We start from the raw sequence: 26306 nt of genomic DNA, 5'->3' as shown, positions 1-26306 counted from the left end.
ATGTATCCAAGGCAGGTCTGCCACCTATTTTTAAGGTCCTGCAGAGGTCCGACAGGGTGTATGACTTGGGATCCGAGCTTCTGGAACCAATACAAGCAAAAGCTTGGAGGGTCGAGGATTAGCAGCCCTCGACCTGGCCCGGACGGCCCTGCGAGCCCAGAGTTTCCGGGTCTTATTTTTCTGTCACAGACTTAGAGAAACCGCAGCGCCCCGCAGCACGGCAGGCGGAGTGACTTTTGCGGGCTGGCGCCGGGGTGGAGAGAGCGCGGGGCAGCGGCGGGGCGGAACGCACTCGGAGCCAGCAGAGTTCGGCCATCGCGCTCAGGCGGCTTTCAGAACGCTCCCAGCCGCTTCCGCGGCCCCGCCCCCGCCGGGGTTTCCCCGCCGCCCGTCTCATTTGCATGGCGCGCCCCTCCCCCGCTGCCATTGGCCGGCGCCGGGCCCCGCCCTCCCCCCACTCCCCTCCCTCCGCCCTAGGGTTCCGTCCCCCGAGCGCCCAGAGCTGCGGGCAGCGGGCGGACTGTTAAACCGCGGCGGCGGCGTCAGCCGGGGCGGGAGCGGGGCGCGCTCTGGAGACGAGTCGGCGGCGCCCCGGGTGGGGGGAGGCGGGCGGACAGCTAGAGATCGCCTCGGCGGCCCCCACCACGGCCGGACCGAAGGTGCGGCGGCGGAGGGCAGCCAGGGCGCCCCAGCAGGCGAGTGGCCGGCGTCGCTGCGGCGGGCTGAGGGGGGTGGGTCTCCTCGGCGGGGCACGGCGGCGGCGCGGGGCGGGAAGAGCGGAGAAGACCGCCGGGTGGACTCGCGGGCTCGGCGTCCGCCGGGCAGTCCCCTTTGCACCCCGAATCCTGCTGGCCGTTGGACTGCGGGCCCCGGCACAGGACCGTGCTTTGGGGCAGGGGTCGGACCGCAGCCAAATTTAAACGGCTAAACCTAACAGCCTTGGCAGATACGGCGGGGGGGGGAGGGCGGGGCAGGGGGCGGGCCTGGACGCCAGTCACGTGGGAGGGGCGGGGCTTGGCAGGCCTCCCTTTTGTTTTGGCCGGCGCGTGCGCAGAAGTCGGAACACGTGGTTTTTCTTGGGCACGCCCCCCGCCTCCCCCGCCCCCAATCCTGGAGCTGCCGCGCCTCTCCGGCGGGTGTGGGGAGCTCGGTGGGGAGCTTTCCATAACTCGGAGCTTGACTGGCTAGCGGCGACATTTATTTCTTCTTATTTTGGGCCGTTATGGGTTTGACCTTTAGAATTGTTTGGGGTGGAAGGGGTTGTTGTGGTTTACTGAAAGGTAACGGGTCCGAGTTGATGTTGCAGCTTGTGCCCAAGAGAGGAGAGGACTGGCTTTGCAAAAGAAAAGTAGTGTTTGGTAGGAAGAAATAAATGCAGGACGACGGTGTTGTGTGGTGTCGAATCGGGGAAGGAGTTGTTGGGCTGGACCTTGCAAGGGGCAAGCGCTGCGCGGGCGTCCTCGGTGCACCCGCAGAAGGGGCGGTCGCGGTTCCCTGTCCCTGCTGTTCCCTTCGCGGGTTCCCGGGAGATTGGAGTTGTGGGAGTCGCCTTCTGGCTTTGATTCCCTCCAACTTGGACGCACTAACTGCTGGAGAGACTAAAAAAGATTGGCAGTCACCGCCTTTAATAGTTTAACTTTGTGTCTGTAGAAAGGTTTTTAGATCCTGATTGGACCGGGCAAGTTAGTAACATAACTTTCCCGAACCTGTTACTGAGCACAGCTAGCAAAACAGGCAGGATTTGAGGGTAGAAGTAGCTCTAAAAATAATTTGACAGTGGAGGAAGAAAAAAAGCGCAGGTGTGGAACGCAGATTGTTTAATAATGCCGGTGGTTGATTTCTGGGGTTTCCAGAAAGCTAACTAGCTGTTTCCTTGGGCAAGTCACAGCCTTGCTGATACATCTGTTTCCTCTGGAAAACCGTTTCGTAATACAGTCTCTGCCTTAAAAGAGCGTAATGAAGATCACGTGCTTTGTGTTAGTGAGCGAAAATCACCACGTAATGTGGTGGTATAACAAAACCTCAGTTTTAAACAAAGCCAGCATATTTTCGGAATTTTAAGAATAAGCCGTGAAATAAGATATATTTGATTTTCGTCAGATCTGTTGCACTTTTTGTTTAGTTTCTGGCCATTTAACCAGGTTGGCCTCTGGACTTGCTGTGTAGTCCAGGACCCTTTAGAACTGACATTATAGGAGCCAGTGCCTAACTTTATGATTAAGTTTCTCTTCACGTTTTTAAAGATGATTCACTGTCAAGGTCTGCCATCACTTCTTTATAGTTTTGATCTACAGAAATTGTTACTCCCCTTTCTCAACCTTTCTAGAATAATTTTCTTAAAGGTGAAACTTGTAATCTTGGCCAGTAATAGCACACTTTTACAAGATCTTGGTAATAGGTATCTTTCCAAATAACAGCTGCTACTTTTCTTACACGTTATTATAAAATTGCCTGGAAAGCTTTGTATTTCTCTATTTTTCTATCATCTATGTGTAATTTAACCTAAAACCGGAGATCAGACGTTTTCAGTTAATTTAAAAGCAGAAACATTAAATATTATTAAAAAACATTAATATTCTCTGAAAATGATTTTAATAACTGTTTAACGTTTCATCGTTTGAGTATATTTTAAGTTTTTCCTATTGGCAGATGTTTGGGTTTTTCTAATATTTTGTGTAAGTTATTACACAAATCTTTGAAATAGTATACTCCCCTTCCCCCCCTTAGATTTGTAGGAGAGGAGTTACTGAATCTGAGCCGCTTTTTAAAGTTTTTATGCTCTTATGACTCCCCAATTTTGAGCATGTGGTATCATACTCATAGAGGTATGAATGTATCTCCTATCATATCCGTGTTTATCACCCAGGTTTGGCTTGATGGGGCAAATCTTGTTTTAATTCGCATTCTGCTTCCCCACTACCACTTCTCTGTGGGCATTTCCTAACTTACTGTTAGGTACTTGAGAGAAAATGGCTTCATAGTGGATGTACAATAAAGACTTGCCAATTGGGTGCTAATATTTTAACTTTCTTTCTTTCTTTGTTTTTTAAACGATGAGCAGTTAGGAAATTTTTTTTTTTTTTTTAGGGGTACATGGTTGTTAATGTAGTAATTGATTGAGCTGTTTGGGTACTTGTTCCTTAAGGCCTCACTGGTCTTGATAGTTTCCTATTAAACGTTCCAGTAGGTAACTTCCCATTGTCTTGGCATGGCACACCCAAAATGTCCCATCTACTTTTTCTGCTTGTATCGTCGCTTATCCACTTGGGTCCTCTTTACTCACTTATCACTCTTCCAAGGAGCTACTGTGAACATTTCAAATCCTGGTCATTGTAATTTCTCTTGTAGACTCTGTGTTAGACAAATAAGAAGAGGATGGTGTTTACAGTTCTGTGAATTGTCCCTGACTGTTCTTAACAGCCCACTTGTTTCTGCCTGTGGCGTTCCTTAGAAACGCTACATGCAGCAAGCTATTCTTGCTTTCATGATGCCTTTCTTGGGTTTAGACATGTCTTGTTCCTTTACCTTTGTCTGTCTTTACTATATTAGGTGTCAGTTGAAGGAGTAGAAAGTTGCTTCCTTTAGGTTTAGGACTGTCTTTAAGGTTGGTGTTGGCAGAGTTTATTAAACTGTTACAGCAAAGAATGAGACCGCTTTGTAATGCAAATGACAGTGGGAAATTAGCAACCAGTTTATAACTAATGTGTGTTCTATCTGTTCTAAAAGCCATTACTTCATTACAGTACTATAATAGAAAACTCATACAAAATAACTAGAATATTATCTTTCATACTTTATGCAGTATCTTAGAAAGAGAAAAACTATATAATTTTCTAAATTTTTCTCCATTTTCTCTGAAATGATGCACTAAATGAACATTACACAGATTTTTTTTCTTGCCTAGTCATGAAAGATAAAAACGCAAACATGTTAGTAAAAATGATACCATACTTGCCAGTTGACAATGTATAATGAAAATTGAGGATAATTCATAATGGATTCTTTTTCTTTTTCTTCTTTTGAAGACAGGATGTCCCTATTTGACCTGGGTCAGCTTGGAAGTCACTGTAGTCAACACTACCTACCCTGTAACTTATCTTTTAGTTTCTCTTTCATGTTGGGATTTTACTTGGCCACAAAGGAAAATTTGCATACTAAATGTTATTTTTATTTCTTCAAAACCACTCATTTCTATATTGATACAAAAGTTCAGCTATTTATAACATTTAAAATTTGTTAATATTTTAGATCACTCATGAATTTTGCAATGTTTCAAGTTCTCTTTTAAGCTCTATAATGCCCAGAATTCTTAGGTATGTCTTTAGAAGTTTAAAAAAACAAAACTGAAAACCGTACTTGGTAGTAGATCTTTCATCAGTGTTGAGCTGTGTGACTTTAAATTCCCCAAATGAATAGCCTGAGCAAATGTGTGATAATGCACTTTTAAATGCAAATTTCTGCATTCAAATTGATGTACATAGGGAAAACTTCATTTACATTCTTATGAGTCATGCACTTACAGCAGAATAGTAATAATTCTGCTTCAAGTATGAGCTGTTTGATCTGTTATGTGGCCACCCAAGTGGCTTTATCTTTAATTAAATTCCTTTAGTCTTCAAAGAGAGTTCCTTTTTAGGCATAGTTTTCAAAGTAGAAGAAGCTCTTATAAACATCATAGACTACAGAGTGTTGAGCTAGCTATATTCAGCCCATGCCAAAGTACTGCAGAGTTTTCTGTGACAAACAGAGAATTCCTCTAAAAGAAGCACATAAAGAAATCTGGAAATACGCTATACTTTGCATTTGGGCTTTCATTAATTCCTATTTTTTTGTTACTTTAAAACTTTTTTTTAAAAAATGGTGCGACTATCTGAGTGTGTGGGTTTGTGTGAGTGCAGTGTCTGATAGGCAGAAGAGGGTGTGGGGTCTCCTGGGGATGGAGGTACAGGTGACTGGCTGACCTACTGGGTGTTGGGGTTGATATGTACTATTAATGCCTGAGCCATCCCTTCAGCCCAGTTCTCATAGTTCTGTGAGATAAAAATTCAGCCGCTATGAACTCATGCTCCTTAGTGTTTTACATTGCATCTTTGCTTTTATATGAACAAGTCAGAAAAATTGAATTCTCTTACATTTTTAGCAGTGTTTAAAAGCCCAACTTGGCCCAGTGAGATGACTCATTTAGTATCGGTGTTTGCCACAGTCTGACTGGGCTGGATCCCTGCAACATGAGTAGTGGAAGGAGACAACCGCCTACTTCCACTAATTGTCCTCTGATCACCCCGCCACATGCTAACTAAATGTAAAGACAAAAACAAAAAAAACAAAACAAAACAAAACAAAACAAAACAAAGCTCCATTTGGTTAGTTACTTTTCTTTATTAGCTTGGGCCAACTTCATGAAATAGTTAAGTCCTATATGTGGGAATAAGCTTTGGCGCTTTCAAGTACTTTTGGTAGAGTTTTTTTTTTTTTTTTTGGTTGTTTGTTTTGTTTTTTAAATAGGTGAATGTGCACCTTATACTCTGTATGTAAGAGAATAGGATTTATCAAAATTAAAATTACAGTTAAAAGTAAATTTAATGTTTGGGAGTAAAGCTGGAGAGAATATTTTCCAAAGACAATATGGAATGTTTGCATGCATTCTAGAATATAGAGCATAACAAAAATTTGAAGCAATATAAGGGTAGGAAGTCAGATTTTAATATTCATTTTATAGGAGGAACAGTGGTTCTTATCTGGATTATCAGATTCAAGTTTGAAGGTATTAGGACTGGGTAGTATTTAAAGGGCTAGATTGTAATTTTCTTTCAGGAAACGTCCAGAATCATTTGATATAAGTTACTTATTAGCTGTAAAGGTTTGATTACTGAGTGAACCAACTCAATAGTAATTGTCTTGAAAGTTATCTCACTATGGAAATGCAGGTTTTGAAGGATAAGTGCTTTTGCTATGTTTCATGATCTCCAGAGGTTGGATTACATTTAGTTCATGCTAGACTCCTAGATATAAATGTGCTATGAATCTTAAAAGTACAGCTTAAGCAACTAATAAAAACATCCTGGGGACAAGGCAAAGCCTTGCATTTGTAATAGTACAATTTTCGAATCATTAAACTCAATCTCAGTGAATGTTCTTTGGATTACATTGTAGACTAAAATTTTAGGATTTATGATGTAGACTAAGTGCAATCCAGTTTGCTCTTTTTCATGGATGGATTTGGTTCTATAATGGTGAAGTTAGGATGCACTAAAGAAGTAAAGCATGGCTGTGACGTGTTTCTTATCTAAGTTATGAGTTTTTTCTCATCTGTAAAAGTCTTCTGTGACTTCTGGGTTTTCAAAGAGCAGTTATTTGGATCCGGGTTGTTTGTTGAAAGGTTATTTACTTGACAGAGTGTTTATAATGGTTTTGTGATAAGCTTTTGTAATGTCATTCACAGAACCATAAAATTTCTGTCTGCCAAGGTATTAATAACTTTTTTTTTAAAAGAATTTAAACTGAAATAGAAGGTGAAAAACTTGTGAAATGAAATAGAATTGGATTTTGGATTATCAAATACTCTTTCCCTAGCAGAGAATAAGACTGTGTAGTTGCTCTCTTTCAAACACTTTCAAAGCTTATAGTATTTACTTTAAAATCCTATTAGTTTGATATCTGAGTGTGTGTCTTTCACAAGAGAAAGTTTATTTTTCCAAAACAGTTTTCCCCCTTCGAGGTCATTAGACTAAACTTTTTAGGAAAGTGTGACATTATACTTGAGTATCTAGGATGTACTCAAAATAAATATTCCTTACCAATAGTAGTCATATCTGGAATTATAGAATGCAGTTTTTTTGTATTAGACATTTCTAGATTTACCTAGGATTAAATCTCTCCACCCTATTATGCCTGTAGTTAGAAAGTGATCAGCATACTTTTTAGATAATTGTTGGAATTTGTTTTCTCTATGTTGCCACTACTGCAGGTGCCTACATATATTTGGTAAGATAAATTTGTGGATTGAAAATTTGCAGATAATGGTTGATTCCTGGTTATTTATGCAACTATGTTTTACCCTCATCACACACTTGAGCATTTGAAATGAGGCTCTTGCTACATTAAGACTGTGGTAAAGAAACTGGACTTTTGAAGATTTTCTACATATAAAGATTACATACAGCCTTATTAAGAAAATTCTATTAAAAAAAAGTCAGGTGGTGGTGCGTGCCTTTAATCCCAGCACTAGAGAGTGAGGGTAGGAGGCTCTCTGTGAGTTGGAGGCCAACTAGGTAAACTATGCAGGTTGATGCAGGAAAACTATGAATTTGAGGCCATTCAGTGCTACATGTAAGAACCTGTCTCTAAAACTAAGGTTTGTTGGTATAGCTCTAAGTCATAGAGAGCTTTCCTAGTACTCGTGAGATCAGGTTTGACAACTGCACCACGGGGCTGGGGATTTAGCTCAGTGGTAGAGTGCTTACCTAGGAAGCGCAAGGCCCTGGGTTTGGTCCCCAGCTCTAAAAAAAAAAAAAAAAAAAAAAGATAACTGCACCACACATACATGCAAATGTTATAAGAAATTTTAGTATATAATTTTAAATATATTACTTGTTATGAACATACTATTATACAGTAACAATTTCATGTAATACTTGAACACAGTGTTTAATTTATTAAGGAACATAAATTATATGAATTGATTTGATGTTCGTTCTGCTGGATTTTCTCTAAATATGGGGTTTGGTGTCTCACATAAGTTGGGGAAATTATTAGTCATATTTATTACTTCTGTGGTTTCTTTTCTTTTATTGTTTCCATTACATACATTTTCTCTTTCTATAACTATCCCATAATGTTCCACATTTCAGATTTTTGTTATGCTGGCTTTTTTGCTTTTAATTTTTTTCTTCTCCTTTTTTTTTTTTTCAATTTGGAATTTTCTTTTGATATGTCTTTTTTATTGAGAGCTTTGTTCAGACACATTAAGTTTATTACATAAACCATGCTTGCACATAAACCATGAAAAGCATGTGGAGGCTGAAAGCTAGAGCAGACTGGAGCTTGGTGTGTCTTTAATTTAGAGTACACAACCAAAAACAAAACCCAGGAAGCTTTTCAACAGCTTTCTTAGAAAGTAATATACCTGGTAACTTTTCCTGTGCTTGCTTGCCCTTGTATTGTATACTTTTGAGTAGGTGGTTGTCTTGATTGTACTGCTGAATTTTGATGTTTCTTACTAAAGATATTTTCATTGTCCTTTGGGGCCTGTCCTCCCTTTCATATAAACACTACTACACTCCCTAGTCTTGGTTCTGGCTCCTTTCCCTTGTTCCTACCCTCTGCCTAGGTAAACTCCTGGTCCTTGGCTTTAAATACTATTTATATTCATGACTTCTCCAAGTCCTGTCTCTAATTATGACCTCTCATTTGAACTCTACACTTGTTTGTCTGACTCCACTTGGGTGACTGATGCATACTTCAAACATAAAATGCCCCAGTACTTAAAAAAAAGGTTCCCAAGTCTGTTTCAAAAATATCACCACTGACCATGCATTTGCTGAGAAAAAAAAAAAAGTAAACTGCCTAGAACATGATGGCTGCAGAAAGAATAGAAAAATCAAGGCCAGAGTAGTAGATATAGCCAGACCACTGACTTTATACTTAAGCTGAAGCTAAGGGTTATTTTTTGGTTTCTTTTTTCCTCTTAAGCCCAGCAAAACATTGGTCATCAAAAGTTTTGTTGACTCTACTTTGGAATATATTTAAATTGACTTTTCCTCATTCTTATTAATACCTCCAAGCAACCAGTTTGGCTCGCATTGATTCAGTGACTGCATCCCTGGTTCCTCTGCATTCAAAGTCTTTTCTATAGGACAGCCAGAGTGAGTGAACCTGCTGGCCTGCTTCTTTCTCTTCCTCCGTCTTCCCTTTCTCCCTCCCCTTCTTTCCTTCCAAATCAATCAAATCAAGTTATTTCCTCATATAAATTTCTAATAACTCTGCTTCAGCCTAAGTATAAAGTCAGTGGTCTGGCTTTATCTACTACTCTGGTCTTATTTTTTCTATTCTTTCTGCAGTCATAGGCATAGTTTACTATGTTTTCCCCATAAGCACATCAAGCTTATTCTTGCACTAAACTTCCTGTACTTATATTTTGAGGGGAAGGCATACATCCTAGGTGCTTCTTAGCTTGTCATTGTTTGAGATCTTAGAGCAGATATCACCAGGAAGCCTTGAGAAGCCTACCTGCAACCACACATCCAAATTTTTGCTGGTGCCAGTATAAACATGCTCTAGACTTCAGATGTGATAAACACTTATAGAACCTTTATTTACTAGATATTTGATCTACTCATTGTCTTAGTTACTTTTCTATTGCTGTGATAAGACATCATGACGTAGGCAAGTTATAAAAGAATTTAATTTGGAGCTCATGGTTCCAGAGTATTTGAGTTTCTGACCTTCTTGGTGTTCCACAGGGGGAGCATGGCAGCAAGCAGCAGATACTGAGCAGTTGCTAGGAGCTCACATCTCTATCCACAAGCAAAATATAGACAGATCCCACTTGGGATAGCAAAGGCTTTTGAAACCTTAAAACTTGTTCCCAATGGCACACCTCCTAATCCTTCCCAAACAGTTCCACTAATGGGTGACCAATTATTCAAATAGAATTGAAATCAACACATTTTATAGCCATTTTTCACATGAATGTAGCTTTTTAAAAATATAAAGATACTTTATATTTAAAATAAATTCTCTCACTCTCCCTCCCTTCTCTCTCTAGCATGTTCCTCTATACACTATGTGAGGGTAGAACTCTTGCCTTGTTTGCTGCATCTTTCTAGTATTTAGGATAGTATTCATGTTTACCTATGAAAGTTTCAAATGAATTGTTGAATTTTAGAATGAATATATATATATATATACACACACACACACATATATATATATATATATATATATATATATATATATATATATTACATGGAGATAAAGACTCAAGCTTCTACCTAAGGCAGACAATTATTTTATGACTTAAGACTCAAGCTTCTACCTAAGGCAGACAATTATTTTATGACTTAGTGACTGTTTTTTTTCTGCTTTTAATAAAGCAAGTTGACTAAAGTCTGTGATTTGTACATTTAATTTTCATTTTTAAATGATAGTTTTCTAGCTATCTTTCATAACCATTATGAAAAAGGTGTGTGGTGTAGCTGATTGTAATATTCTTAGTGAAGAACAGATGGTTTAATTTGTAGTTAGTGTCTTACTGCCTTTCTAAAGTTGACGTCCAAAGCACAGGATACACATTTAAGTTCTACAAGGTAATCGTGATTGTATTAAACTGAAGAGTGAACATAAGGTAAATTTACAGAATTGTTCATTATTGTGTGCTTTTAAAGTGACAAGGCTTTGTGTATTTTGCCTTTACTCAATCATCTATTTTGTATGTTAATGAAGTATATTCAACTAAGAATAAATTAATTAAAGTTTGTATAATGATTGGAGCCATCATTCAGAGTTAACATGAATTAATGACAACTCAGTTATTTACAACTACTGTTTTAAATATTTAATTGGCTGGGTTTGGTTTCACATGTTTTTAATCCTAGAACTTAAAAGGCAGAGGCAGGCATTTCTCTGTAAATTTGAGTCTAGCCTGGTCTACTTACAGAGTTCCTGGCTAACCATAGATACATAGTGAGACTATATCTTCAAAATGAATAAACAAATAAATAGATTGATAGAGCGGTAGATAGGCAGATAATCAAAAGGTTGTTGTATTTAGTGCTTACTTAGCTTTGAGAAAGTTCAGTTAATTTTTTTCTTTTGGTGTCATATCTTAAAAAAATCCAGTAATAAAATACTACAAAAATTTTCTTTCTCTTTTCCCTCTTAGATGTTTTTAAGAGTTCTAGCTTTTACATGGGTCTAACCATTTTCATACATGGTATGAGGTATGTGTTGAGATTCATTTTTTTCTCTACAGCAAATTGTGAGCTTCCCAAAATATCGCATGTGTGTAGTGGCATATTTCTGATCTGTTTTCTTTCCTGTTTTCTGTTTGCTTATCCTTAGCTGGTAAAGCATTGTCCTTAACCAAATGTCAGTACACAGTGTGAGTTCTTCAAATTTGTTCTTTTTCAGAATTATTTTTGGCTATTTTAGTTCTTTTGACTGTAAATCATTTTAGTCAGTTTGTCCGTGTCAATAGAAATTCTTCCAAAGTTTGGTTGAAATTATGTTTAATTTCACAAGTCATTTCGAAGAGAGTAAGATCATAGCAATGTTGGGGAGTGGCTCCCATGAGTGCAATGTATTTATGGAAGTCATCTGGGTATTGTTTGTGTTTTATATCAGTGTTTTCTCAGTGTATGGATCATGCACATTTTGTCAAATTTGTTTTGTTATGACTAGAAGTGGAACTCAGGGCCCTGGTGCATACTAATCTTTATCGTGGAGATGTGCTAATTCTGCTAAGTATGTTTGGAGGCGTTATTAGAATTGTTCTTTTGGGAGGTGCATTAGAGTTCTTTAGATGAACAGAGCCAATAGTCTGAAAAGAAAAGGAACTTATCAGAGTGACTTACAGGTTGTGTTCTAGCTATGTGAACAGTGGTCTCCCAATGGACCGGCCAAGAATGCATTAGCTTTTCAGCCCATAAGGTTGGACGTCTCAGCTGGTGTGTTGTCCTGGCTGTGTTGGAATCAGGACAAAGTCGGTTCTAGTACCAGCAAAAGAATTACTCAGCAACAGCAGGGAAGATGAGCTTTCCGCCAGAATGAGGGCAAAGCAAGCAAAATGCCAAAGCTTCTTCCAGGTCCTTTTATGTAGGCTGCAACCAGAAGCATGCCTCTGATTTAGGGTGGGTCTTCCCACCTCAAATGATAGAATCAAGAAAATCCTTCACAGGTGTGCCCGTCTTAGGTTTTAATTGCCCCCAGATGTAGTTAGGGTGACAACCAAGATTAGCCATCCAGGAAACATTGGAGTTATTACTGTTTTCAATTTTTCTATGTCTGGTCTGGCTTTTCACATCTGTGGTTAGGAAGTACAAATGGTTTAATATTTTGACTGTGTCTGTAGCCTGACTCAGTGCTTGTTAGGATGAATGTTCTAGAACTTTTTTTTTGTAGATTCCTTGAGATTTTCTATGTAGAAATAATGATGTGTTGATGGCGAGGTTTATTTTCTAATGTTTGCCCTTCCTTTCTTGACATAGGTACATAGTAGCTCTTCTAGAATGACACTAAAAATGGATGATGAGAATATTTTCTTCATTCTCAGTTTTGGGGAAAGACACTATCAAGATATAAACTGTAGACTTTCATGATTTTTGCTGAGTTAAGGAATTTCTTTCCTTTATCCTAAATTTCAGTTTTTTTTCTTTATAAGTGAATTTTACATTCTGTGAAATGCTTTTACTATATGAGATCCTGTTTGTTTTTTTTTAAACTTTGATATGGGGAATTTCAGTGATTGGTTAAAAAAATGTTGAACCTGCCTTGAGTTCATGAAATATGCCATACTTGATTGGGTCACATTATCCTGTTTGTATAGTGCTGTAATTGTGCAGTCACTGTTAAAATAGTAATAGATATTTTTACTGGTTATCACTATATCAGTCCTGAAACACATTTGAAAATGTGCTTCAAATGTATTTTGATGACCTGCGATGGTTATGGTAGTGTGTCTGTGTAATCCCTGGGTTTAGGCTGGAGAGACAGAATGATCAATCAGAGACAGACAGGCTTGTCAGGAAGTCAAGGCAAGGTTCTACTGCATAGAGTTGAACCACTAGTTCATGAACTTGTGTAACAAATACAGTGCAGGTACATTAGCCAAGCAATATTTTAGTGTGGGAGTTTAGCACATAGGCTAAACTTGCCTTTAGAGGATAGAGTGATGGCCTAGTGGTTAATAATGTTCACTGATCTTCCAAAGGACCCACGCTCATTTCCTATTGTCTACATGGCAGCTGACAGGGATCAGACACCCTCTTCTGGCTTCCACAGGCGCTACACACACGGTACATAGGCATACATGCAAGTAAAGCACACATAACATAAAATAAAATTGAAAAAACAAAACCCTGCCCTAAACTGTATTCCTTCCCAGAGTGTAAAGAGCATCTGAGGGTGTAGTGCCATGTGGAGAACAGTAAGGCAGTCATAGGAGGAGCAGAGCTGTTTTAAATCCATTGGCCAGGGTCGGGCTTTAATGGAGACCTTAGCTCAGCAAGGTGAATGAAGGCGGTGATTCATCTAATCAGAGCAGTTTTCATACTTAGAAAATAACAAGTACTCTCAGTTGGTTAACACGAAGCCCAGTGTTCCTGGAGTGTCTTAATCCATGGAGAAAACTGTAGAAGATGAAACAGGCGAGAGACCTGATAATGTAGAACTCTGTAGGCCATGAAAATGGTAATTTTAGATTTCATTGTAAATACAGAGCTGACTACTCATTTAGTCAGCAGATATTTATAGTGTGTCTGCTGGTCACATTGTTTTTTCATATAATAGGAAAGTAGCAGGCTAAGCATTACTAGAGTTTGTAAGAGCTAATAATTAAATAAGTTATGACAATACTTTACGAAACTATGCAAATAGGCAAAAGTGGTATTTTAGAATTATTGTCAATTGGAAAATATTCAGACAATTAAATCATGTATGTGTATAAAATTTAAAGAATTAAAGTAAATCACTTATATGTTATACTAAAACCATAATGCATACAAGTGAATGCCTTTCTATTTAAGAGAGATACAGATATTTTCATGCGTTTCTTTTAGTTATACATCACGGAGACATTTCTGCTTTGGTTTTTTGTTTTCAAATAAGGATACATTTGGGAATAGTGCACAGAAGAACCTCATGGGCATTTTAAATAGGGGTTGTATTTTAGCTAGAAGACTATAATCTAAAAGTCTTTATGGCACTATAAGATACAGTCATGTTATAATCTCAAATATAAAAATGACTTAAAAGGTAGTTATCTGTTCCTGGGTAACAGAAGCTCTCTAGTTTTCTAAAACCTTATTTTGCAGCTTCTTTGTCTTGGCTCTCTTGAGGTCTCTCATCAGCTTTAATCAGGTTAGCAGGTGCTGCGGTCCTCTCCCGGCTTGACTGGGGAAGAATCTGATTACTCACAAGCCACCTGTGGGTGTCATCTCTTTGCCATATGGTCAGTCCAGCTCCCAGACGAGCAGTTAGCTTCGTTACTAAGGGGGAAAGGGCAGTAAGAAGGGAGTTTCAGTCTCATCATTATCTTAATCTAAGAAGTCATAGTCTATTATTTCTGCTAGATTTAGTCACCTGGAGTATACCACTCAGTCTATACTCAGGAAGCAAGATTTTGCCCATTTAGATAGCAATAGATGATTCTTAGGACCATTTGGGTGTGTTTGCTTCTGTTGTTGTTTTTGTTTGGCTCTGTATTAGGGCTGTTTTGGAAGTAGAGTGCAGAGCTGTCACAGGTTGTCTATCATTTTGTACCACAGATGGTCCTTAGCCACTTTAATCTTTGCATTTCCTTCTCTCTGTTCTATTCCTTAACGGCCCTACTCGGCTTCCTTGGAGCTCTCCCCTCATCTTCACCCAGGACTCTTGCTTCAGGATACTTTACTTTACGGTCTCTGCTGCAAACCACTCTGATTATAGCCTTAACATCTTGTTTAAACGTTTGCGAGAAATGTGACTGGGGTAAGAGGGGTAAGAGATAGAAATGTTATTGTAGATCTTTCTTGACTACTACATAGGAAGGTAGATGTAAATTACTTGATCAACTTATCATTTAAATCTTGAAGGATTTGGATTTTTTGCCCCAATGTTTTTTTAATCTTCACACACATGAATATTCATATACATATATTCGTGTGTGTGTGTGTGTGTGTGTGTGTGTGTGTGTGTGTGTGTGTGTGTGTGTGAGAGAGAGAGAGAGAGAGAGAGAGAGAGAGAGAGAGAGAGAGATATGTGTGGGGGCACTGTCAGATGCCAGAAGAAGGGCTTTAGATCCCCTGGAGCTGGAGTTCAAAGCCAGTGAATTGGCCAGCGTGGGTGCTGGGAACAGAAAACAGTTCCTGTCGAGAGCAAGTGCTCTTAACCACTGAGCCAGCTCTACATTATGTCCCTGATGTTCTGTAATTATTTTTCTATTTCCATTAAAAGCAGAGTGAATTTCAAACAAAAGTCTTGTTATTTTAATTTCTCTTTTAATATTTAGTATGAACACGAGTCTATTATACTAGAAATCATTGCTTAGTTACACAGAAGTATATTTTGGGATAATTCAAGTTTGAAGGCAGACTCTAAACACATTTGATATTGAGAGATTATAAAATGTGTGTGTGTCTATAAACACACAATGTGTATATACACAAACATCTGTATTTTATCACCTAGTTAACCATTAACTAACATTTGGTCAGTTTACATTTGCTCCTTTTTTCCCAAGTCATAAAATTTATAATGAAAATGAAAAGCCTCTTAAACCATTACTCTTACTTCTCTTTCATGGAACTTGATGTAACTACTGTTATGGGTATGGTAGGTATTTTTCTAGTTCACTTTTTATTAAGTATATAAGCACTTACATTCGTATAGATGATATGCTTTTATGTTTGTGCTATATTTTATGATATAAACTAACGTGTGTGTGTGTGCATGTGCATACCTACACTGTTCATTTTTCTTCTTTCCATTAGTTTTAAAAGTCTTCCCATATTGATACTCTTCAATAGATTATTCCAATATGTTTTATTAATCTTTCCTCTTTTGTTTTATGTCTGAGTTGTTTTGGATTAGTGTTTTGCTATTAGAACCATTTCTCATATAGCTGTGATAAGTATATTTTCTATATTATGTACAAATTATTCAACCAGTTTGTGGCCTCAGTAGATGTGAGGAATTTTGCTTGCTTATTTTTTCACCATAAGTGCTATTTCAGAGTTGAATCATTTTGTCAGTTTGGTGTATGGACACTTGGACTTTTGCTTTGCTGATAGACATTTCTTACCACTGTGATCAAGGAGATGTAAATGGTCATTTAGACATTATTATCTACATGTGCTATTACTGTGTCCTTTACATATTTGTAGCTTTAAAAACTGTATCCTATGTATTCAGACCTCTGTTATGTGTTGTAGATACTGTCTACTTGGGTGTTTGCTGTTAATCCTCTGTGCTTTTTTTTTTCTTTTCTAACAAATAAATTTTTATACTTTTTCTTCATTGTGAAAAGTCTTCTTTCTGAAAGTTTTGGGGAAAATTAAAATGAAAACATACAGTTGTAGCCAACATCTCGGTGCACATAATATTAACAATGTGCCATGTGTGTTGAAAAAGTTATGGAGTGTAATAGTTCCAGTGCCTTAAGTATCATTACAAATTTAAATTAGTTATTTCCATAAAGTTTTTCAGTAAGTTTGCTGATGGAAAGACTTAGTGGTACTAGATTGCCTTTTCGGTATTGTCAGCACATATGTTGTCAGGGCTTCATTCTTTTGAAGTTTGAAGTGATCTTTATTGGTCATCTGACATGGTTTTCCCTATTTACTAGGTAGGAGGAATACATTCTACAGTGATAATTAATAAGCGTGTGTTTGTGAGAGTGGAGAAATATTGTAGATACATTTTTAGGAACATGCCTCAGATCATGCAGTTTCTGACTGCCCCATTACTTTTAACGACTCTGAACTCATGTTTTGCATTCACTTAGGTGTACATATCGACAGTCTGTTGAGCATATGTTACTGTAGTTATTACTGTTGAAGTTGAAAACATCCCAGGTGGAACTTCATTTTAGAAAGTGCTGTTGTTTTATAAAGAAGTATTCCTGTAATTGTGAGATTGAATCACATCTTCAAGTTTGATTAGGAGATTCAAAGTTGTGAGTTTTTTCCTTGACTGTCACTAAACACTGTCGATGATGTGATTGTGAGATGTCCTTGCACATGTATTTGTTATCAACCCTTACTAGGACAGTGTCCAAGTGCATTTTTTCTTTTTTGGTGCTGCTGTAGATAAAACCCGGATCTCACATGGGCTCTCTGTACCAGTGCTATCCCACTGAGTATTTCTCTGGTCTAGTACTGTGCAACTTTAATTGGAATTATGACTATTAGACTCACCACCAGAGTGGAGAATAACAGCTTATTATTGAGATAATGTGGGAAGTGGAGAGATAAAGGAACTCTTTGGGGCCTTGCTCATTTTAATCAGAAACATCAAACATAAAAGTTGCCCTTGGCAAAAGTGTAAGCATCAAGCTTTTGGTTCCTAGACGTTTGATCATGTATTTTTTATGTAATTTTAGGCTTCCAGTAATTATCTCCAGGATTCGCCATGACCCCAGCTCTGAAGGAGGCAACAACAAAGGGTATCTGCTTTTCATCTTTGCCAAATACCATGGAATCTGACAAGATGCTGTGCATGGAAAGTCCGAGAGCTGTAGATGAAAAGCTTAAGGGAGGAGACACCTTCTCTCAGATGCTGGGATTTCCGACTCCTGAACCGACGCTAAATACTAATTTTGTGAATTTAAAACATTTTACCTCCCCTCAGGCTTCAAAACATTTTCAGACAGTTCTTTTAATGAGTTCTAATTCAACACTAAATAAGTATAATGAGAATTATAACCAAAAGAAAGTAATGGAGTCCAACTGCTGCAAGCTGAAAAACGCCCTGTGTAATGGCAGCAGCGTTCAGCTCAGTAAGATCTGCCATTCTCATTCTGAGAATGAGATCATCAAAAAGGAACTCTCAGATACCACAAGCCAGTGCATGAAAGATATACAAATTGTTTTGGATTCAAATCTCACCAAAGACGCTAATGTAGATAAAGTACATCTGCAAAACTGTAAATGGTACCAAAAGAATGCACTTTTGGATAAATTCACTGATACTAAGATTAAAAAGGGTTTATTGCAATGTACTCAAAAGAAAATTGGACCTAGTCACTCAGATGTGCCTGCTAGTTCCTCCGCTGCTGAGAAAGAGGAAGAAGTGAATGCTCGTTTACTTCACTGTGTGAGTAAACAGAAAAGTTTACTTAGCCAGGCTAGAAGAACTCAGAAACACTTGCAGATGCTCCTGGCGAAGCATGTTGTTAAGCACTATGGTCAACAGATGAAATTTTCTATGAAACATCAGCTGCCCACAATGAAGATCTTTCATGAACCCACAACAGTCTTGAGTAATAGTTTACTTGAACACACTGAAATTAAGCCAGAAGTCAACATCTTGGCTTCAGAGAATAAGTTCTGGGATGACACAAACAATGGCTTTTCTCAATGTACAGCTGCAGAAATCCAAAGATTTGCACTGTCTGCTACAGGGCTGTTGTCTCATGTTGAAGAGGGTCTGGATTCTGATGCCACCGATAGCAGCTCAGATGACGAGTTGGATGAATATACCATTAGAAAAAATGTGGCAGTGTAAGTGTACAATTACTGGATTTTCTCCTGTTCTCCATATGTAGCAATTCTATTGGTTTCAAGATATGTCATAAGAAATTATGTTTTCTAAAATTATACTGCCATTATCTTTAAGTTACAAAACACTAGTGAATTTTAAAAATGTTTTACTTCTTTTTTCCATACAATATATTTTAACATTCTTCTTCCCTCAGGACCTTCCCAGATCTTCCCCACTCTTTATCACCCAACTTCATGGTCTTTCTTTCTCTCAAAAAAATAAAGAAAACAGAAGAAACAACAATTAAACGAAAAACAAAAAAAATCCTGAAAAAAAGAAGACAAAAATTTATCAAAATAACCCAAAAAGCATGGGGGGGCCGCGCGCGCGCGCGCGCGCGCACACACACACACACACACACACACACACACACACACACACGTCAACACCATGGTGTCCTGCTTTTCAGAAACTATTAATCCATTGCAAATAGGTTCTTGGTTAGAGTGGGACGTTGTATCTTGTCCTCAGTGCTGGGACTTTGTCTGAATCTGTGGAGTCTTGTGTTTATCGTCACAATTTCTGTGAGGTGTGTCTCTAAGAAGAACTGTTTTCTTTAGAATCATCTACCATAATCTTTCTGTCTCACATAGATCTCTGAGCCTTAAGGGAAATGTTCTGACAAAGACATCCCACTTAGGGCTGAGTGCTCGAAAGTATCTCACTGTGTCCACATTGTCCAGTTGTGCATCGATTTATTAGCTACCACTGACTGCAAGAGGAAGCTTTCCTATGGAGGGCTGAGTGATAGTCTGCCCTAGGTATAGCAGATTATAGGAGTCATTTCATTTAACGGAATAGGAGGTTTTCACCTAGACCTGTCACCCAGCTAGTCTCAGGTTCTTGGCCACGTTAGCAGTGTCATGTTTGGGTTCCATGGTATGCCACCACTGCACCAGTATGTCTTTCAGGTTTGTTGTATGAAGCAAAGTTTGTAGCCAGATGCGATTGATCATAACTTTTCTCCTCCAGTAGCATGCAAAGTACCTTCCTGCACCATGAGTCAGTAAGTGGGGGTGAAGCTTCTCGTTGTATGCCAGCTTGATTCCTACAAGTTTGATGATATATGTGTGTCTTCAGCAGTAATGCCTTAAACCATCATGTTAATGGAGAGTAACCAATAGCGTTGGGGAAGGGGCCTATCTGTGGGGCTCCTTTGGCCAATGATTTAAAAGGTGTAACCCATTCCTGGCACTGGAGGTTTTACTTGGTGTTATGCCTGGTTGGGGCATTCTCTTCCATTATATGTTGACTCTGTTTAAATTCCTCTCATATATGTATGTTTGGAAACCTCTACAATGTTTCTATGTGGCTTTTTAAAAGGCCTTCAGTGTTGTCTTTCTCCATATTCCCACCTTTACCCTGCCTTTCCTTCTTCCTCAATTTAATCCTCCTATTTTGGCCCTTTATAACACTAGACTCTAGTTAGTCCTTGGTTTGAAGATCTCCTCCTCTTCCCTGGTTCTTCACTAGCTTCTTAACCTCTGTGGTTATTCATATTGAAACATATCTAAAACACAAAAGCTGACATCCAGATATAAGAGAAAACATGGAATATTTGTCTTTTTGGCCTAGATTACCCCAGTGGTGGCTGTTAGCTGCATCAATTTATCTGAAAATTTCACCACTTTTTCCTTAAAAACTGAATAAATAAATAAATGCACCACAAATTTATTACCCATTCATCACTTGCTGAATATCTAGGCTATTTCCAGTTTCTGCTATAAAGAACGTGGATGGATGAGCACGTTCCCAAGAGTGGTGTGCCTAGATCTTGTGGAAGATCTATTTCTAGCTTCTGCAGGAACTACCACTCTGATTTTCGTAATGGCTATATCAATTTGCATCTCTATCAGCAGGGATTAAATGTGCCCTTTTCCCTACATTCTTGCCAGCACATGCTGCCGTTTGTTATTGATCATGGCCATTCTGACTGGGATAAATAGTTTTAATTTGTACTTCCTTGATGGATAAGGATGTTGAACATTTTTAATAGTGTTTTTTCAGTCATTACAGTTCCTCTTGTGAGAACTCTCTGGTATGAACCCCAGTTTTTTCATTGGGTTATTTTTCTGATGTTCAGTGTTTCTCTCTCTCTCTCTCTCTCTCTCTCTCTCTCTCTCTCTCTCTCTCCATATATATATATACACACATATATATGTGTGTGTGTATGTTTGTGTGTGTATATATTATTGAAACTAATCATTTAGCAGATTACAATTGGTTAAAAATTCTCTCCCCCTTCCGTAGGCTGCTACTTTTCTTGAATGATGGTGTCCTTTGCTCAGTACTGAAGCTTTTTAGCTTTATGAGGTCCCATTGTTGTTCTTAAGGCCTGTGCCATTGGCAGCCTGTTCAGAAAATCTGTGCCAATTTTAGTCCAAGACTGTTGCCCACTTCCTCTTCTGTCATGTTTCTGTTTTTGTCAAGTTCAGGGTATCTGGTCTTACTTTGAGGTCTTAGATCCATTTAGAGTTGAGTTTTGTGCAGGATGATAGTGTGATCCATTTTTATTCTTGTAAATGCAGCTATCCAGTTTAGCCAACACCATTTCTTGAAGATGTCCTTTCTTCAGTGTATATTTTTGGTTTCTTTGTCAAAAATCAGATGTCTGTATGTGGAGTTATAGCTGGCTTTTCAGTTCTGTTCACCAATGTGTATGTGTGTATGTGTGTGTGTGTGTGTGTGTGTGTGTGTGTGAGAGAGAGAGACAGAGACAGAGACAGAGACAGAGAGACAGAGACAGAGACAGACTAGTTTTCTGAGCTCACTATGTAGACCATACTGCCCTCTAATCCACACAGAAATACCTTCCTCTCCCTCTCAATGCTGGCAGTAAAGGTGTGCATTACACTTGGCTCAGTGTGTCTGTTTTATAACAGTCCTATAATCCTATAATGTTTTTATTGCAATAGCTCTATAAAAGGACTTGAAATCTGAGATAATGGTACCGTAAAATGTTTTATTTCTTAAGTCTTATGTGTGAGTCAGCTATGCCAAGTGTCAGCCTCAGGATCTTCTGTAAATACTTCAATTCACAAAGTTTATGTTATTCTATTTTATAAGATGGCATAGTATGTGGACCTATGACATTCTCTTGTGTACTTCAGACCATCTATGATTAATTATACTTAAAACAATGTAAATAATTGTTAGACTGTGTTGTATCAGGGATAGCAGGGGAAAACCCTCTCCCTGTTCATGTGGAAGCAGTGTCAGAGATGATAGAAATGTTCTGTATGTTTGGTATATGATAGGTATCATACAGCTACTGAGGTCTCAGTGGTTATAATTTGTGATTGGTTGAATCTGCAGATGTTATGGTATCTATGGATATGGAATACTGCACATACTATTTAAACGTAAGTTACTTTACAATTTGTGGAAAACTTATACATGGGAATAGAAATACTAATCAGGCATAATAAGTAAGCATTTTTTCCTATTCTTGAATGTAATTAAAGCTTGAACCCTTAAGAAATTTCATGGGATGATCCTCGTTGGCTTTGTGAATTTGTGAGTACATGTAAAGTGTTATGTTACTTCATAGAAGGTAGAGTAGAGATTGGTCTTAGACAGCCCAGGCCTGATTTGAACTCATTGTGTAGCCGAAGATGGCCTTGAACTCTTTATAATCTTGCTTGTGCTTCCTAACTGCTGGGATTGTAAGCATGCCTTTGAAGGGCTAGGGTTTTGTTTAATGAGAGAATATAATAGTACTTCAATGCATAATCTCTATTCACATGGAACTATAACAAAGTAGATAGAAAACACGGATTATTTCATCTGCAGTATCTGATGATCTGCTAAGAAGAACTGAGTTTTCAATTTAATTTGACTTGAATTTAAATAGTCACATGGAACATAGTTTGACATTTCTTGGGGTTTAATAATGTTCCTTAATTGATACAACTTCCTGAATATAACCGTGACATTTTGGTTAAAAATAGTCTGCCATTTTTTCAAATTCCCCAAAATGGATCATTATTATAGCATTAGAAACAAAGTTGTTTTTATTACTCAATATAGAAGTAGTACATTTGTTTTTATAATGAGTAAAATGGGAAGCAAAGTGATCATCCCTGTCTCTTGATGTTATGATGTCACTATAACTGAAATTTGCTTGGATGTGGCAACTAGGGCAGTCACTATGCAGGATTTATCTTTCAGGCTGCTATTTTGCTAGTTAATTATATGTGACATCTCATTTAGTTCTGTCAATAACCATGGGAGGTAGTTGTTGCTGTCCCATTTCGCTTAAACCATCACTCCAACATATGGCCATGATCATACCTCCAATCTGTGGCTACTGTATAGATGTCATGCTTCACTCATCCTTGACACCATCCCTGAAAATACATCTGTGTGGCAGCTCCAGTTCCAAAAGAGAGATCAACCAGGACTTTCAGGTCAAAAAGAGACCATAAAGAAGACCCCTGTCCATCTTCCTATTGAAGGGCACAGCAGCCTTTGCTACTTCAGGGACACCCAACTTGATATGTTGAGAACTTGTGTAGTCTTTGCCACTCTGGCCTCAGGTAACCTGAATGTCCTGCCTGCCCTGACTGAAGCAGTGCTGCTGCACTTCACCTTGCTGCAGACAGCGTTGCCCCCATGGATGCTGAGTCTTAAAGAGAAGAACACATCTACTGAATATGTATGTAAAACAAGAAGCATAAAAACAATCCTAGAAATAGTATATGTATACCATCAAAGAGGCACAATAGTTTTTCAATAACTGGCCTCACCGAATATGAATTAACTGCCTCGAAAAGAATTGCTTTAGGGAAGGTTAGCAATCTATGAGAGAATGTGGACAATAAAACCAGACAAATGATATTTCAGTACAGGAGGGAGAGACTGAAATAAAGAACAGAACAGTTTTGAACTGAGAAACACAGTGAAAGGAATGAAAAGTGCAACAGAGGGCGTCAGGCAATGTGCTCAAACAGAAGAGACCTTGAAAGATTGCCTGGGAAAATCCAGTTAGAGAAGAAACTTTAAAGAAGAAAGCCTAGAATACTTGATGGGTTTTCCCAGTAGTGCTAGTCTGTAGTCAGTAATTAAAGAAAAGGTGGGGAAAGTTTTTAAGGAAATAATGACTGAAAACTAATTGTATCTTAGAAAACGTATGTCAAGTACAGGAGAATCAAGAGTTTCCACTTGTAAAAGCACTACAGCAAGATAGAAGCTACTGCCGGCAGGCTGACAAGACAGCTTTGCAGGTAAAAAGGACCACACTGGTTCATGGAGTGTTTGTTCTAGAAAGAACTGACCACTATACTTGTCTTGTGGCATGAGAACACCCAGACATGATACATACTAAATGAATGAAAAACATTTAATTTAAAAAATCACTGTCAGGGTCATGCGGCAAAAGATCTGCATGTAGAAGAGAACTCCCAGGAGGCTGTCATCCAAGTCCACAAAGCTTTTCAAAGCTGAGAAGTATGAAATGACAAACTATTCAAAGAAAAATAAACTTATAGCCAAGAATACTTTACCCCAGCAAAGCTATTCTTCGGAAATGAAGGCAGAATAACAAGCTGAGAAGTTTACCACAAGTAGACCATATGTGTGTGTGTGTGTACATATATGTATATATATATATATATATATATACATATGTATATATATATACATATATATATGAAATCACAAATGGAATTTTCAAGCTGAAAGAAAGTTAATAACCAAACAGGAAAATAAAGTTGGTGGTAAAAGTAAGTAGTCAAGTCAGAAGACTGATTTACTTGAATGTTCTTGTAATAGTGATGTATAAATAACTTAAATCTTTATTGTGAAGGCTAAAAGATTTCCTGAAGTAATAGTAATATGAGTTTATAGTGGTTACAGAATGTAAAAGTGTAATAGTTACAGCAAGTCATGAAATGGGAGAGGAGTAAAAGTTTTTGTATGCAATTTGAGGTTTACATGGGATTTGAGTATGTTCCCCAAAGAAGACATATGTTCCTAGTATAGCAATGTTAAGAGAATGTGTGAGTTTTGAGAGGGGATCTTACTAGGAGGTCATCATGATGATGCCCTAAGGTGGTTCCTAGGCGGATTGCTTTAAGTGTAGCCCCTCACTTGTTTCTCTGCCTTTGAATCTCACCATATGATACCTGACTTCACTTCCATAATGACGCCATTTGGCATAATATAGCCAGGAATTCTTCACCAGAAGCCAAACTGAAGGGGTTGTCAGTCTCTGACTTCCATCCAAACCATCAGCTAAATGGACCTCTTTTCTTTACAGGGTACTGAGTGTCAGTTACTTCACTTTAGTATATTTGCTGCCAGCTTAAAGAAGACTCATAGCTGAATCGTTTTCATGTCTCAAGGCTACCACATATTATTTATTATACCAATATATAATACCATATATTAACTACAGAAAGGATTAAGGAGTCAAAGAATAACAGAAAATCTCTAGATCCTGAAGAAGAAAGGAACAAACATCTTAAAAATAGCAATAATAAAAGTGGCACTAAGAAATCCTCACCTATTAATAGTTAATTCAGTATTTTGAATGAAAAGATAAAATTCTTTTTATAATTTTTTTTGGATATTTTATGTATTTACATTTCAAATGTTATCCCCATTCTCCCCTCTCTCATACCCGCTCCCCCTCCCCCTGCTTCTATGAGGATGCTCCTACTCCCATCCGCCTACTCCTTCAACACTCTGGCATTCCCCTACATTGGGGAAATGAGCCTTCACAGGACCAAAGGCTTTTCCTTCTATTGATGCTGGACAATGCCATCCTCATATGTGGCTGGAGTCATGGTCCCTCCAGGTATATTCATTGGTTGGTGATGTAGTCCCTGGGAGCTCTAGTGGACTCTGGTTGGTTGATACGGTTGTTTTTCCTATGGTGTTGCAAACCCCTTCAGCTCCTTCAGTCTTTTCTCTAACTCCTCCATTGGGGTCCCCTTGTTCAGTCCAATGGTCATCTGTATCAGTAAGGCTCTGGCAGAACCTCTCAGAAGATACCCATTTCTGGCTCTTGTCAGCAAGCACTTCTTGGCATCAGTAATAGTGACTGGGTTTGGTGGCTACATATGGGATGGATCCCCAGGTGGGATAGTCTTTGGATGACCTTTTCTTGAGTCCTTGCTCCACTCTTGTCCCTGTATTTCCTCCTGTAAGTATTTTGTTTTCCCTTCTAAGAAGAAATGAAACATCCATGTTTTGGTCTTCCTTCTTCTTGAGCCTTCATGTGATCTGTGAATTTTTTCTTACATATTTCAAGCTTTTGGGCTAATATCCACTTATCAGTGAGTGCAAACCATGTTGTTTTTCTGTGATTGGGTTACCTCACTCAGGATATTTTCTAGTTCCATCCATTTGCCTAAGCATTTCATGAAGTCATTGTTTTTGATAGCTGAGTAGTACTCCATTGTGTAAATGTACCACATTTTCTGTATCTATTCCTCTGTTGAAGGACATCTTGGTTCTTTCCAACTTCTGGCTATTATAAATAAGGCTGCAATGAACATAGTGGAGCACATGTCCTTGTTATAGGTTGGAGCATCTTTTGGGTGTATTTGCAGAAGTGGTATAGCTGGGTCCTCAGGTACTACTATGTCCAGTTTTTTGAAGTGCTGAATGGATTGGAGAAAAACAAAGGACCAACTATATGCTCTCTAGTAGGATATCTCAGCTTTAAAAGGAGACATAAAGTTCAGGAAGTTAAACAAAAAAAGACAGCCTATGCATATAGAAACAAGAAGAGAACAGGAGTAAGGTATACTTATAGAAGAAAAAAAACAGAAATGAAATACTGTAAAACAAAGGTTATTTTAAATTGGTAAGTAGTTTATCAGATATGAGATTATAAATAACCG

General features: G+C 38.4%; 1 protein-coding gene across 29 annotated transcripts in view; it reads left to right on the top strand.

Moving 5' to 3' along the window:
- The first annotated feature begins 525 nt into the window (after window positions 1-525).
- Window positions 526-26306, top strand: part of Kansl1l (KAT8 regulatory NSL complex subunit 1-like) — a 105913-nt gene continuing 80132 nt past the window's right edge. For all 29 annotated transcript variants that reach the window (XR_015628789.1, XR_015628788.1, XR_015628793.1 and 26 more), the window contains exons 1-2: window positions 526-695; window positions 17297-18416. Coding sequence is in view for 18 of the 29 variants with exons in the window: in NM_001431333.1 (NP_001418262.1) it covers window positions 17326-18416 (1091 nt within the window). In the remaining 11 variants the exon portion in view is untranslated. The remainder of the gene's footprint in view (window positions 696-17296; window positions 18417-26306) is intronic.

Source organism: Rattus norvegicus, chromosome 9, assembly GCF_021556685.1.
Source record: "Rattus norvegicus strain SHRSP/BbbUtx chromosome 9, alternate assembly SHRSP_T2T, whole genome shotgun sequence".
In the NCBI taxonomy this organism is placed as follows: Eukaryota; Metazoa; Chordata; class Mammalia; order Rodentia; family Muridae; genus Rattus; species Rattus norvegicus.
This window is presented reverse-complemented; position numbering and strand designations above follow the sequence as displayed.